This window comes from Danaus plexippus, chromosome 6 (assembly GCF_018135715.1).
Source record: "Danaus plexippus chromosome 6, MEX_DaPlex, whole genome shotgun sequence".
Taxonomy (NCBI): Eukaryota; Metazoa; Arthropoda; class Insecta; order Lepidoptera; family Nymphalidae; genus Danaus; species Danaus plexippus.
Window position 1 is genome coordinate 2,104,994 of NC_083540.1, and position 15,671 is coordinate 2,120,664.

At 34.7% G+C, this 15,671-nt stretch overlaps 1 protein-coding gene across 1 annotated transcript; it reads right to left on the reverse strand.

Moving 5' to 3' along the window:
* Window positions 1-1,287: 1,287 nt before the first annotated feature.
* LOC116778879 (prolyl endopeptidase) lies at window positions 1,288-11,901 on the reverse strand. The gene is made up of 14 exons (XM_032672948.2): window positions 11,743-11,901; window positions 8,629-8,730; window positions 7,589-7,812; window positions 6,522-6,709; window positions 5,982-6,064; window positions 5,622-5,764; window positions 4,298-4,454; window positions 3,805-3,924; window positions 3,563-3,643; window positions 3,288-3,473; window positions 3,083-3,196; window positions 2,358-2,859; window positions 1,934-2,124; window positions 1,288-1,547 (listed from the first exon to the last, which is right to left on the reverse strand). Exons 1-14 carry the CDS (start codon window positions 11,893-11,895, stop codon window positions 1,482-1,484), a joined length of 2,310 nt encoding a protein of 769 aa, XP_032528839.2. The 5' UTR covers window positions 11,896-11,901; the 3' UTR covers window positions 1,288-1,481.
* Window positions 11,902-15,671: the final 3,770 nt, after the last annotated feature.

Here is a 15,671-nt window from a genome sequence, read left to right on the forward strand (position 1 = left end):
TTAATTACATATTCTGGTTTAATTAAAATATTATCATGTTGTTATTGGAAGTTATATTGAATTCTCCATCGTCGCAAGTCTTTGCAGACTCGTCGTGATCATCACGTATCAGTGATCCGTATACATGATGACTTTCTTGGGAAGATAGTTGCAGAGGTGTCCCCTTGCCATCTGCACCAGCACTTTTTTGGGACTATTTAGACCCCGAGGCTTTATATTGAATAGGTAATATAATTTTCGAAAGTGTTATTATCTTCAAATTGTGCCTTATGTCTCGTACCATAGCTAAAAAATTCGGAAGTTTACTTTTACTCTCAATTTAAAAAAAAACACTGAAAATCTTAACACTTGAAACGCAACCCAAACGATTGATAAAAAAACTATTTTTGTTGAAAAGAAAGAAATACTTTTAGGGCGCATTTTCATTGGTCGATAAGTCGGTAGTTAGCTCGATTGCGGGGAGTACCCGCATGCGAGCTAACAACCAATGAAATCCACTGGTCGATTAAACGTGCGCGGGTGATATCCGCATTCGGGATAACGACCAATGAAACTAGTCAGTCGATAACTCGGTCGATACAAAGCATGCGGTGACTCGCCTCCGTTCAGTCATTTATTAGACGTCATCAATACTACGCGCGTTATTTATATTAGTAACGCTGTTTATTTACGCAGCGTGGGAGCAAAATGGCTGAACGGTTTTCGGATTCAAAACACACTGCCAAACTGTAGGTACCTTATTCTCTCGCACTTCAAATGCGGGCTCTAACGACCAGTGAAAATGGCTCCCCGCATGCGGGCCTTATCGCATGCGTTATAGAACCGAGTTATCGACCAGTGGATTTCACTGGTTGTTAGCTCGCATGCGGGTACTCCCCGCAATCGGGCTAACTACCGACTTATCGACCAATGAAAATGCGCCTTCAACCATACCTACTCAGGCTACACAATTGAAATTAACAAAAAAATCGTCTAATTATCAAAATAGTAATTAATAATAGACAATAAACATAGCTTTTTGTCAAGTTGGCACTGCAATATCACTGTCACTGTTACATTTTTAAAAGTAATGATATTATATAAACATTTTAATGTATTGTAATAGAAAAAAATGTTAAACGATAAGAGTTTACTATATTAATGTGTTATTTTAATAAATAACAATAACAAATCGCCAACAATATTTGTTATTTAAGTTTTATATAACACTTCATTAAACTCAATATCTCATAGCAGTAAAGTCTTCATATAAATAACACAAAACGCTGTTATAAATAAAACAATTAATAAAAACAATTTTTATTTCATAAAAATAGTAGCAATGCGTAACAATATCACCAGTCTCATTCGGACCTGAGGTAATCAACAGATTGTGGGGATGGTTAGCTTATTATATTTACATTATATTTTTTAATATCAAATTCTCAGTGCAATAAAACTATTTTTTGTATAATGTATGGCAGTTTAAAGCTTACGTTGTATCACTTCTGGAACTTAAGTCCCAGGGTTTGAGCGAGGAAGCACAGGATGTCTGTGTGTTCATCGATCTGGAAAATATACAAAATTGTTAAAAAATGTATGCGGCAGTTGCATATTCTTTTAAGATACATTTGTTTTTTTTTAAGTGAAACTTCCTGTGCGACTTATAAGGTCGTGTTAAGCGTTTACCGCTCTCTTCATAAAAAGCGAGAGTGCAACCAGTTGTGACTTGTAAGTAATGTTAATGAAGTATTTCTTCCAGAAACACTAAGATTCCTTAAAAGTCAATGTCTACCTCTACCTATTTTACAACATTACGAAGTTTCACTTCTTGAGCGCGGAGGGATTTCAGACACAATATTTTTTTTTTACATATGCATTTGGAATTAGTGTGGCGCGAGCCTGCTATGTGAATGATGCTATTAATATTCTGTGTACGCTATATAGTACATACTATTTTCGCGGTCGGTTTTCCTCCTCCGTGACCAGCCTTCGTGTCGATCCGTGCTAACAGCGGTCGTCTTTGCGGCGTGCCTCTAACAGCGTGCTGTAATGTCGCTATATACTTGAGGGAATGAAGCGGCACTACGCGGTCATCGTGATCCGCAGTTAGCACCAACGTCGCCGGGTACTCGGCACGGCTTACTGGAAAATATATACAAAGTAGAAAATATATGCATAGCTTAGTGAAAATATATAATTTTCATAATTTAAGCAAATTATATTATAATTATTCGGGCTTCAACATATTGAAAGCGGCGCTGGAAGTAAAAAAGCTACATTACTATTAACAGCATGGAGATGAAAGTCAACATGATCAACTATCAAAAATATTTGAAAAAAATGAAAAATTACAAGGAGTGGACGAATGAACTTACCGTTATCTGGCGACTGGATGTTGTGCAGCGGCGAGTACTTAAGCAGGTTTTCGAAATGTGTCTTATTATCTGAGCTGCCGTAGTCTGATATCCAGGCGTGTCCGATGGTGAACTTCTGGAAGCGCAGCATGTCCAGCACTCCGACTTGAACGATCGCAGCTCCCAGCAGGTCGGGCCGCTGATTTGCAACCGCTGCAACCAGCAGCCCGCCGTTTGAGCCGCCCTGGACCGCGAGCAGGCCGGGTCTGGTGTACCCTTCCCGCACCAAATACTCGCCGGCGGATATGAAATCATCGAAGACATTCTGCTTGTTCAGCAGTCTGCCGGCGTTGTGCCACCGCTCGCCGTATTCACCGCCGCCTCTGATGTTCGGAACCGCTACGGAACCTTCGAAGTGCTGCATGAACACGATCCGCGTCACGCTGAAGCTCGGCTGGACGTTGATGTTGAACCCGCCGTAGCCGTAGAGCAGCGCCGGGCGGGACCCATCACGCGGTAAACCCTGAAGATATACATATATGTATATAGGTATATATGTAAATCACCTATTGAAAGTTTTCTAAACAGTAAATATGTGTCCTAGGAGACGATGAAGCAAATAATTATATATTTTTTTTTAAGACATTAAGGTGTTATAATATGTCTGCCCTAGTTGGTACAAATTACATATTATAATTCTCACGACAGTAATGTACTGATTGACAAGCCGAGGCTGCGAGACGTACTTTCTTAGATACTATGAACATAGGAACTCTCGTGCCATCTTTGCTGCTATAGAAAACTTGTTTGGCTTCATACTGCGAAGCGTCGAAGCCTTTCACTTTAACTTCTCTGAATATCTGTAACATACAACACGAACCTTCAACAATAAAGAAAATATAAATTTATTCAAAGCACAATAAAACATTGTTACTGTGAAATAGGTCTTACGGTTGGTGCGTACGGCTGTTTCTTGAAGTCCACGTGATAGATGACGCCGGGTGTAAGGAATGACATGAAGTGATAGAATATTTCGCTCTGTTCTTTCTTCCCCGAGAACCCCACTATGGAGCCAACACCTAAATCGAAGTTTTGCATCAAATCACCCGTCTTCATACTGTGTAACTGCAGTACGCTCTGAAATATATAGGAAAAAAAATACATAGAAATTACATTCCGCTAATATTTAATTCAAATATCAACACGAATTTAAACTTCGAACTCACCTTAACGTCCCTTATGTAGTGTATGACTAACTTATCTTTGTCGACCGCAGAAGCCCAGTCCAGGACATCAGTGGGATGTTCCTTGAAAACAAAAAATTAAAAGTTAAGGGACAGCTTTAAAAGTCAACAATTTAAACATAAAATGTGAAGTCAGAGCACATATAATATTAAAAAAAAACTCATTTAGACCTTTACTTATAACTATATGCAATTTGATAAAATTTGTATTTATAAAATATTACCGCTATTAAAGTTTCCCAATTTTCCTCAGCTGGGTTATTGAGGTCGATTTTTATGAGTCTGTAGTTGGGTGCGTTCTTGTTTGTCCGGAATATGCATATGGAACCCTCGTTCGTTATGTACTGGAAGTAAAAAGGAAATAACATAAAACAACTACATTTACAGTAATTTTACATAATTTTATTTTGCGCATATAACCACAAAAGTGCCAGCTGAAGTGTAGATGAATCTCAGACAAAATAGCTGGATTAGAAAATAATATACCAACATATGCGAAAGTATTTTAAAATCATGCGCCCACTTACATTTGTAGAAAATTTAATACACACAAAGTTATAGGCAGATGTGAACAGACTCGCAAGTATAGATAAACTAACACACACACACACACACACACACACACACACACACACACACACACACACACACAAACACACACACATGCTTGTAATCATAGAAATATTCACATCCGATGTGCACACAAACAAAACTCACCTCATAGTCGGCTTCGAACTTGTGCACGATCTGTGTAAGTTGCAGGTGTCCCGTGAGCGAGGCGGAGGACAGGTCGGCGAAGAACAGCAGGTTGTCGCGACAGTCTCTCACCGGACTAACGAGGAGATACCTGCCGCAGTCCGACACCTCCGCACCGCTGGAGTGAATGGAGGGGGGGGGGTTAGTGCATACATTGTAACGTGACATGCGATAAACATACAAAGACCTCCTATTAACTGCTTGGTGGGGATAATTTGGTCGATAGATCGTGTTTGACTTGTCATAACTCTTCTTAATGATAGTCATTTTTAATAAATAGATCATAAAATACATTGCATATGTTAAATGGACGCGTGTTCAATAAAAAAAATAAAAAAAAAAAAATATTTAAATATATAAATTTTCCTGATTTTAATGTCAACTCCAACGGCCTTTGTCAATCGGAAAGTATCTAATGGTATTATAATATTAAATTCCATATTAATTTGGGACGCAAAGAAAATAAAAGAAGTGAAACAAAAGCTACGTAATACCTTTACCATTTGAGTAATACTACCATTAGCTAATTAGCTACAGGGTGTATTATCAGAACAAGAATAATTAATCTAAAAAAAAATACAACCTATATAATGTGTCGAAAAATTAACCAATATAGATTAAAAACAACGTTGGATGTATGATGCGATATAATATGATTAACGTACGAGCGGTGATCTTCGCACTGCATTCGCGTGTGAACGTCACTGCAAATATTTATTAATGCACAGTGAGAAAAAAAAATCACTCCAGTGACATTCTATACTTAGCAATGATAACCAGCATCAGCATTTAAACGTTTAATTAATTAAATTAAGGAGCTAAGACGTCTTTAAGACTATTACCGGATGAAAAAGAAATTTACGATACATTTTTGGTGCGCGCTATCAACGCTAACGTTCCGATTGACATAAAATTTTAAAACTATTAGCCGTAGAATTTTTTTTTTATTAACTCACATAAAACCAAATTAAGTAATGTAATTTTTTGTTTTATATTCAAATTATGATAATTTAGAATGGCAACACCGAAACTAGTAACGTTTACCCGGACGCGGCCTTGAGTGATAGAAAGAAGACAAACCTATCTTATGTTGTGATTACATTATGAATGATTTTAAGAAAGCAATTCATTAATAAATATTGATCTCAATTGTAGCATCCCTTGATTGAAAGATAAAATGAGTATTCTGCACTTAATTTGTCTCTTAATGAGTGTTTGTCAGTATTGCCAGTGTGGAAAATATATTTGGAAACAAATTTGCATTCATATTAATGTATGCACTCACATCCTCCACAGAGGTTCCTGGGGGAACTCTACCACGATGACGTCATCCTCCTGCGGCGTGTTCAGCCTGTGGTAGCACAGCTTCTGATCTCTGTTCACGTCCGTCTCCGAACCATCCGTCTTGCCGGTCTGCTCTGGATACCGCTGGAATGTTATATATTACACATATATATATATATATATACATTATACATTTTGATATTTTTAATGATATAAATGACATAAAGAAATAAATTCTCAACTAAATCCTATATTCTTATATAGAGACAAAATGAAATAAATAATAATTGTTTATATTAATGTTTTTTTTTTTGCATTTGTGTCTTCTTTTAACTAACATTTATTCATGATTTTCACTTACAGAATAAAAGAGTCCCTTATTGTCTTTTGTCCACGACATTGAGGCGAACTTAACTTTCTCTAAAACCTCGGGATAGTCAACGCCTGTTAAATAAATTTACAATGTTAAATCAATTCTAAAGCACTCAATACACCTACAGGGTTGCCAGTATAGAAAAAACTATTTATAAAATAAATGAATAATTTTGTTTTATTACTTTGGAAGTATGAGAATCTATATAATATTATATATGCGAAAATCTGCTGTGATATTTAGATTTTGAAGCTCTTTCACGCAAAAACTAGGGATGGTATTTTGATGGAACTTTTGCGGTAATGTAGTTTAGAATTCAGAATAACATATAGGATGCAATATAGTTAGTAGTACTTTATGAAATGAAATACGGTGTGTAAGTTGTATTAAGACTGAATGGCGCCACCAGTAGGTGACAACTCAAATCGTTTTAAATACATTACAAATTCTACCTGTACCCTATGTCGAGATCTACGTGGACAAAGTCGCGGTCATAACTGAGTTAATAAAAGTTTGAGGAGGATTTACCAGTAGCAACATCCTTCAAATGGATCGTTATCCAATCCGATCCGCTGGCTGACAGACCGTACGCGAAGGTTGAACCGTCCTCGGTGAAGCGACTCCCGGACAAAGCGATCGTACCGTCCTCAGACAACGTATTCGGATCGAGGAACACGCGCGGCTCGCCGTCCAAACTATCTTGGACGTATAGCACACTGGAATTAAGGGATGTAATTAATTATAAAGTAATTAACATCATCATTAAAAGAGTATTACGTCTTATCGCAACTGTTATCACACTACACACGGGACCTTTACAGCATTGCATTCATGAACCTTAGCACGTCATACAACCTATATATTTAGGGATGAAAAACTTTGAACGCCCTATGGTGAGGGTAGTCTTCATTTGACATGTTACTAATACATTTTTGTCATACAATATTCCAATAATATGAGATCAGATAATGGGTATAAAATACAAATCGGTTGCGCTGTTTTTGAGAAAAAAAAAACGTACATAAAAACATGTATACATATTTACATAACAACATAATACACAGAATTAAACATAGAAGCAAGTTAATGACCAGAGAAATTAATAATATTTTTTATAAAAATAAATATTAGAAAAGTTTTAAATTGCCTTTAATTGATTAAATGATTAATGAAAAACTACGTCGCGATATAATTACTGCGTAGTAAGCAAATTATTAAATATTTCTAAGTCGTTGGAAGTTAAACGGAATTTTTGATAATTTTTTTTAAATTAATTCTGGAATTATATTTTGTTTCTCGCCTAATATTTCTATATCATTTAACTGTGATACATAAAGCTTTAATTAAATTGTGCCATCAACCCGCTTACATATACCAGTTTATAATTTACCTTATTTCGCAAAAACGCTTCGTTTATTTTAGTAATAATACAAGTATTTTTTTCTTTAAGTATCACGTGCATAACTAATTGCCATTTGTTTCTTAACCACGTAAAACAACTGTTATTATTAATTTGAAACACATTTTTAACACATGTCATTGACCTCGTACAGATATTTAACTGTATTAGTAAGGAATATTTCTTTTATGCTCACTTCTGATTCTGCAGTCCGGTGTTCTTGAAGAAGAAGTATCTATCTCCTCTTCTGAATGGACAGGAGTATTTGGGATAGTTCCAGAGCTCTGTGAGCCTACTGTTTATATCGGTTTTAACGGGACACGAGTCTAAGAACGGACGAGTTATATTGTTTTCGGCTTCTATAAACGCTTTGGTCTCGTCTGAATCTGGATCCTCCAACCAGCGGTATGGGTCTGATACCTGGAAATAAATTAAGAAAATCTATTGCATTTCAGAAGCATTCAGCTAATTTTACTCACAACACAATTAAAGTGGAAATTGTTGAATAAAATTGCGTCATCCAACCACACGCCTAAGAAGCTGTAGGTCACATTCTAATATAGAAATTAGTTCAGTCTTAATCATAGAAATCTAAAGTAAATCGTACGAAAAACTGCGCACAAAAGGCTTTAATTCAAACTGGTCCAAGGCGAATATTGTTAGATTTGGATATTAAAATACAAGCAAAAATGATAAGTTTATCAACCGTGAACAACTATTTGTTATTACAGTAGTAAAACAATTTCAACAGCGGTCAATGAACATTATATATGAATAGTATATTATAAATAATTTGTTTTCGCGTCTATAAAAACGCGACTTTCAACGCAATGAGAATAACAAGTTTAGGCACTGCATGGAATACTAATCACACGTGAGAAGGTTCTTAGACTTTCCTTGGACAAAGTTATATGTTGTATACAATATATATATATATATATATATAAGTTATTTATAAAGAAAAAAAGTATTTGTAAGAAATGTATCAACTTTCAATCAAAATTTAGCTAATTACTTTTGAATATTTATATATGTTAAGAAAAATAATATGAAATTAATTCTTCCAATTTTTTTAGAGGTAGACTGAACTAATTTTAAGTTGAAAATAAATGGATAAAAATTTATTTATTATTCTATCGTAAATTATAAGAATGTACCTGACAAGAAACAAAGTTATTATATAAAATAAAAACAAATAAACAGTAAAACAAAGCAACGAACGGTTCTTATACATACGTTGGTACCATGATAGTTGTCGACCACCGTCTCATCCCTCCTCGCCTCTGGATAGTCGAAGGTCATATTCCAAGTCGGTGCGAGCGTTGATGCGCGCGAGCACTGCAACACAACCACCAACAATACAACACGATCAAACATATCGAACAACACCGCGCCACCACAACCAACAACAGAATGAACGCAGCGAACAACTCACTAGTCTTTTATTTAAAATGAACGCTGTCAACAACTATTTTTTTTTTCATATAAACAAAACTAAACACCGTACTAGAATAACTTCATACGGCTTGACAGATACATAATGACGTTTCTGCGTTAGTTACTCTTTATTACAAACAGCCAGATGATGGGGAAAACTAAGAAGGTGAACACTGTACATGCAACGCCACTTGATATCCCGGAAAAGAGACACGTGTTTAAAGCAATACATCCGTTCATGTTATAAATACTTGTTCATTCATTTGTATAATGGCTCTGGGAATTATAAACAATTTCCATAATTAACATGTAATCTAGAAATTAATATTATTAACGATAATATCGTATATCGATAGATTTAATTAATAAAATGTTTGACCTCGATTCGTAAATATATTTTAAATAATATCTCGGGTCATCACTGTTTTTTGGTGCAGAACGGTTTTGGCAATAAAATCTACACGACGCAACGAGCGGTAATGCTAACTGTAAACTATTAATAGTGTTATTTGTACTATTAAAATAATCTGCCATATTATAATTACGGCATTCGACTGATTTATAGCCTAAGGCCCTAGTTTTAGGTCTATTAAATTTTGCTTAAATGTCAAACTGAGATACAAATTGTATTTCTAACATACAAAGTTTTTTGTTTGTTTAGTCTGCAGACTGGCACCATAAATATTATGATAGAAACGTTATAAGTGTTAGAAACGGTTCCGCCCGCGGCCATTGGACTAAAAAAAATATATTTAAATGATTTATTTAGAAATATAGTTTTTTGCAGTTTGTTTTCTTTGTAGGAAAAAGGAATGAAAAAAACTTAGGGTGAAAAGTGTTTAAAAATAGTTTTATACACATAAAATTTTATAAACCTTCGCATTGGATGATGCTTTGGTAACATGTATTGACAAAATATATACAAGTTACAACTTAATAAATTTCCAACCATCGGACTTGTACCTTGAAAATTATTATATATATAAATTTTCAAAAGAACCAGCCGGTTCACTAAATGCTTTGAAATATTTGACACAGTTTTATTACTAAACGATCAGTAATGAGCTCTGACATGAAATTAATTTCACATTCACACAATTGAAATAGCTATATAGTGATCTTTTGTTTACTAACCGTTTTAATATTAAAGATTGTACTGAATTTGGTTTTATCTGTAACATTTTGAATAAAGAAAAACATTTATTACACATTAACCATAATATAATGTGAAAATCAGCCATAACACAAAATAATTTGATTTTTACACACCAGTTGTCTTCAGTGTATCATACAATGGTATACTCGACAGATTTGTTTTGGTAAAATATTTGAACATTGCATCCTAAATAATATTTCTTCGGTAAGGTTGTTATGATCTAACAAGGTTTTATAAAATTAAATGGGGATCGGCTCTAAAATTTACAATTAGATTTACGATTTAATTTTAATTTGGATACAATCCAGGCACACACTTTAAAATATTTATATAATAGCTGCTGTCTGCGGCAATGCCCATGTATGAAACCACTTTTGAGGCATGAATTATCATCTTATGAGGCCCTATTTGATTTCTCAAGAATATCTTGGTTAAATCTTAATTTGCAGATAATAGAACTATCCCAGGGTAGGGGCTTTCCGGTTAAAAATATTGTTTGAAAATGGGTCTTTAAAAGAAGGTATAATACCATGACACGTGTAATTGAAGTGAGAACTTATCCCTTGTTTTCAAATCTTTTACAATAATCCTGAATTACTTCTTATAATGTCATCTGCCTGTAACTGAAGTGTTTTACCAAAATAAGGCAAACATTTTCAAGATTATCTGCATTACCATACAGACACAAAAAACTTAAAAATTGCTTGTTTAATCTAGGTATCACTAAACCTATACATTTAAAATTACAAACAGACACTTTTGTTTAATAGTATTGAATTAGTATAAATTTCTATATAATCATCTGTCAAAGCATGTTTGTAATTGTAATAATTTGTATCCCAAATCATCAGAGAAAATTATAAAACGTAAATAGTTATACCTAAAAAATAAGTAATTTTTTAACACAGAAATGTCTCAAGTTAGGTAATTTACATTATTAATATGTACCCTATACAAAGTGTACACATAAATATAATTAATACATATAACACTTACAAAGATTTAGAGAGAATTGCAAACAATAGCACTGCACTGACTATCTTATCTAGTTCAAAAAAATAAATATAAAATTTAGAACATTTATATATTATATAAATTCTTATTAGGTTTTTTGTAAAATATTTTGAGTAATCTATGCAAGGCAATATTAAAATGTTGGCAAAACAATCAATACTATACCAATAAATCTAATAAATAGGCATTGATTTCCTTAAGTCACTTTTTTATATTGTTTCTGCATATAAATTAAAAATAGAACATGCATACAAGTGAAATAATATATAAAAAAGTTTACAGAATTAGTGTTGAAATGTATTATAAAGTATTATAAATTGTCATAGACTTTTCCATAAACACAAAATAGTCACTGGCTGAGATTAAAACAGTTATTTCGTTTACAGAACTGTCTCTTTTAAAAAAAAAAAGACACTAAATTAAATTCCCATCGGACGTAGAAGAGATAGTATTGTTTTAAATATTTTAAACAGCAATTAATGTGTGTCGTGTTCATGAATATCAAAAATGACAACTTTTCTGAACATTTATTACTTTTAGAGGGTAAGGACAATTAAATATAAAATTCTACATGGAATAGTGTTCTTAACATAGTTTTGTAGAAGCATCGATATGAACATGTGTAGGTTTTAATGACTAATTTTATTTTTCATTAAATAAAGAAAGGTATAACTGAAATCCCTATTTAATTTAACACATTCTTAAAATATCTTATATAAGAACTGGAGTAATATTAAACTTACCAATATATTGTTGGGTGTAAAAAGTTCGCAAGATGTTTGTGAATAAACAATTTTTTTGATTGGTTTAGGTGTGAATATAGTAAAATTCGCGGAAAATCGGCAATGATTAGCCAAAAACCGACGCACCGCCACACAATTTGACATTTTAAACATCTATTGCCTGAGTTAAAAAAATTAAAGTCAAAATGCTGTCAAGAAAAGAGTGTTCAAATAAAACAATAGAAAATAGAAATATTTAACAATATTTATTTCACTGATATATAAAAGTCCTTATCTGATAAATGTACACTTCAAAAAAGCTATTGAACTCCTTTTAACAATATAACATTTCTGGTAATTTCATCAGTCAGTGATGAAAGAATTTATAATCATGTGTCATCAAGTTTAAAAAAATAAAATAAATTAATTACAGTTTCTTTTCTGTGACAATATCTCTCAATACAACATAATACGTACTTATACTTCTTAGTGTAAGAGAAGACTTGATAAAACTAAGATGTAAACAACGTTGCTAACCGAAACATGTACCTATTATTTAAAATTATAGGGACCTTACATCAGCATCGTCTACTTTGGTTATTTCTATTGGAAGTAGGCCTTTTTTCAACCAATGCCACTACACACTACACCGGTACTTGGTACTTGGGCTTTTAAAATCTACAAATTTTCGCCACAATAATCAGCTTGTCAAATCTAATAAGCGGTTTACCACACTGCGCTTAAAAGTACGTGGTCACTATTTGAGGGTTTTTAAACATCATCGTCCGAAGGTCCTGAGGCCATGTGACCAGGTCACCATCACTTGAGCTTAGCAACTCTAAGTGCTTACAAGTCAGTTAAATTTAATAATGGATAACATTCTTTTTGGAATGAATAAGCAGATCTATAACAAGCTTCCGTAGCCATCGCTAAAACTGCTTCAACCCACTCTGCTGCTGCCATCCAAACCCTAATTTATTATATACTTTATGAAAGTATTCGCAGCTACTTCATTTATTTATTTATATTGACTAACGTAGTAATATTTTCACATGCCCTTTAAAATACCACAAATTTTTCAATGTCGTCTATCAGTCTGAAATTGAAATAATATACTATTATTTGTTTCGTATCAATATCCGGAATCCATCTTGAGTCAAGCGACCATCTTTCTGCCTTTTGCCAGCAGTTTTAGTACCTCTCTGTATAGGCGGCGCCACTTTCTTTATATTGAGACTTATATAAAACACCCAACTCATGGATATTCTTCATTATAGCGTCGTTTTTCGCGCCTTTAACAAGTCAGCAAGTGGAAGTGAAGTTTAACGCAAAATTACTTTGCAAAGTGTTTTAAGTGTTTGTGTAACCTCTCTGTTAATAAAATGGAAAACCAAAGTGTTGAAGAAAAATCCACTTCTCGGAAACGGAGTCATTATCAACGAGTTCATGCGAGAATGATAATGTGTCGTCTGTTAGTTGTGGTGGCAGTCCAGCAAGTCGAGAAAAAAGAAAAGAATCAAATACCGTAAGTAACGCTCATTTTGAATTTTTATCTCAACAAATCGCCTTCTTAACAAATCTTTTAACGAAAGGCAACGAGAATACAAATTTAAAGCATGATAACACAGCACAGTCAAACGATTTAAATTTAGAGCGGCCTGTTGTTAATCACCAAATTAACTAAAAACTTTATCGGAAATTAGTACAACAGTGAAAAAGCCGGTAATAAATACCTTCAAAACTTAATTGAGTTACAGAGGTTTAATTGTGATGATTGGTATGCTATTAGATTTTCCGATACACAAAAGAAATATTTAGCTACCCCCGAATTTTATAGAATTATCTGTCAACGACGAATTCAAAACGTTATGAATTGGCAATGTTAAAAGATGATCCCCGTTCTTATTTATTAGAATGTTCGTTCGCTGGATTAACTAATGCCTTACTTAATCAAAAAGCGGAATGTCACAAAACATTGCAGATACTTGTCAATTGGGCGAGTGAATCAAAAGAATCACTTACTCCAAATTCATTGTTTAATAAAATCGAATCATTACTTTCATAAGATTCCAACTATAGCAGGATAACGGATGACTTATTACAAATAGTGCGTGGTAGACGAGCAGATTTCATAAATTTACGAAGGGAAGCACTGTCAAGACAAATCCCGGAAGAATTTCATGTCGATGTTATTTATAAAATACCCCCAAGTCGCGATGTTATTTATAAAATACCCCCAAGTTCAGAATATCTTTTTAACAATAAAGCTATTCATGATTACCTTCAGAAAATAGGAGGGGAGAATAAATTACACGAAAACTCAAACTATGAGTCTAAACTAAAGTCTAAAGATATATTATATCAAAATCCGAAAGCCTCTCACTAGTAAACAACCTTATGACAACTTTTTCGTCAAAACTTTTCAAAAAGGGGAAAAACGGCCGCGGCAGCAGTCCACTAACCCCAGATTTATGTCTAATAAATTACGAGACAAAACTAAGTCCCGGAAATCTCGGCTTCAGTCCTTAATTAAGCATAAACGTGGCGAATGACTATCCGAGTTTTCGAGGAAGTTGTCTGAAACAATTTCAAAATATTCGGAGCAATTTTGGAGCTCGGGAAAAAATTTGCAAACTATTAAGTGGGGTTCGAATCCCCTTCTCCCTTCAGCCTCCTCTCATTTATACAAGTCAAATAGTCATGCGGTATTACAGAACAAAAACTACTTCCAATATGTCAGCGGAAATCAAAAGCATGATAAAAACAGGAGTGATCGGACGTGCGGAGCCATCTCCCAGCTTCCGTTCAACGTTCCTTTTTAGTGCCCAAACCCAACAGGGAATTTTGCCCTATCTTCAATCTCAAACGACTGAACATGTTGGTGTAGATAAAATCCTTTCGCCTTTTCAATCATTTTCGAGTGCCAACCTTTTCTGCAGCTCGAAGATTGGATGGTAAAATATCAGACAGGCCCATTTTCACCTTCCGATATTAAAACAATATCGAAGGTTCTTAAGGTTTAATTACCACCAAGATCCGCATCAACATCAGCTGCTACAAATAACCTGTTTACCTTTCGGTCTTATACCGGTTCCAAGAACGTTCGCATCGGTAACCAATTGGATAGCAGAATTGTTGAGAAATCGCGGCATCAGATGCGTAGTATATCTCGACGATTTTTTGCGTGCGAACCAGTCCAAATCGGCTTTACAGAACGACATAGCAGGGGCGCTAAAGAAGATGAGGACCCTAGGCTGGATGATAAATTTTCAGAAATCGGTCTTAGCCCCGACACAATGCCTCGAGTTTCTCGGCATAACGTGGGACACAAAACGTAACACAGTCCCTGTCGGGGCAGAAGTGCTTAACGCTACGCAAGGCACTGTATCTGCTCAAACAGAGCAAATGGTCTCTCCGACAATACCAGTCCATTATGGGGAGACTCAAATTTGCGAGTTTTGTAACTCGCAGGGGTCGGCTTCACTGTCGAACACTGCAGTACTACAGTCGACAGTTGCCGAAAACTCACCCGCACCGCCGCGTGAGTATTCCCCAACCAGTACAGCCGGAATTGGAATGGTGGCTGGAAGAAATAGGAGGGTCAATGCCGATTCAAATACCTCAATTGACCAACCTTTTGACTACAAATGCATCCAACACAGGCTGGGGTGCACAGCTCAACGAAATCAGCATATCAAGAACGTGGACGAAACGTCAACAATCATGGCATGTGAACAAAAAAGAAATGTTTGCTGTCTTAGCAGCTATTCAGCTCGAACAGGATCGCTTGCAAAACTCGCAATTACTTCTTCAGACCGACAACCGGACCGTTGTATCATACATAAACAAAAAAGGAGGTACTCGGTCTCTGAAGCTTCTGAGACAAACTCGGCGGCTTCTATCGGTTCTAGACAAAGTGAACATACATCTAATAGCACAATATATACCGG

Bases quoted from the DNA above. Each gene is read 5' to 3' on its own strand.
- LOC116778879 (XM_032672948.2), bottom strand. From the start codon at position 11,895: ATGTTTAAAATGTCAAATTGTGTGGCGGTGCGTCGGTTTTTGGCTAAT. The intron at 3,925-4,297 runs GTGAGTTTTGTT...TTTTACTTCCAG, and splicing joins AGTTCGAAGCCGACTATGAG to TACATAACGAACGAGGGTTC. The intron at 3,197-3,287 runs GTAAGACCTATT...TGTATGTTACAG, and splicing joins AACAGCCGTACGCACCAACC to ATATTCAGAGAAGTTAAAGT.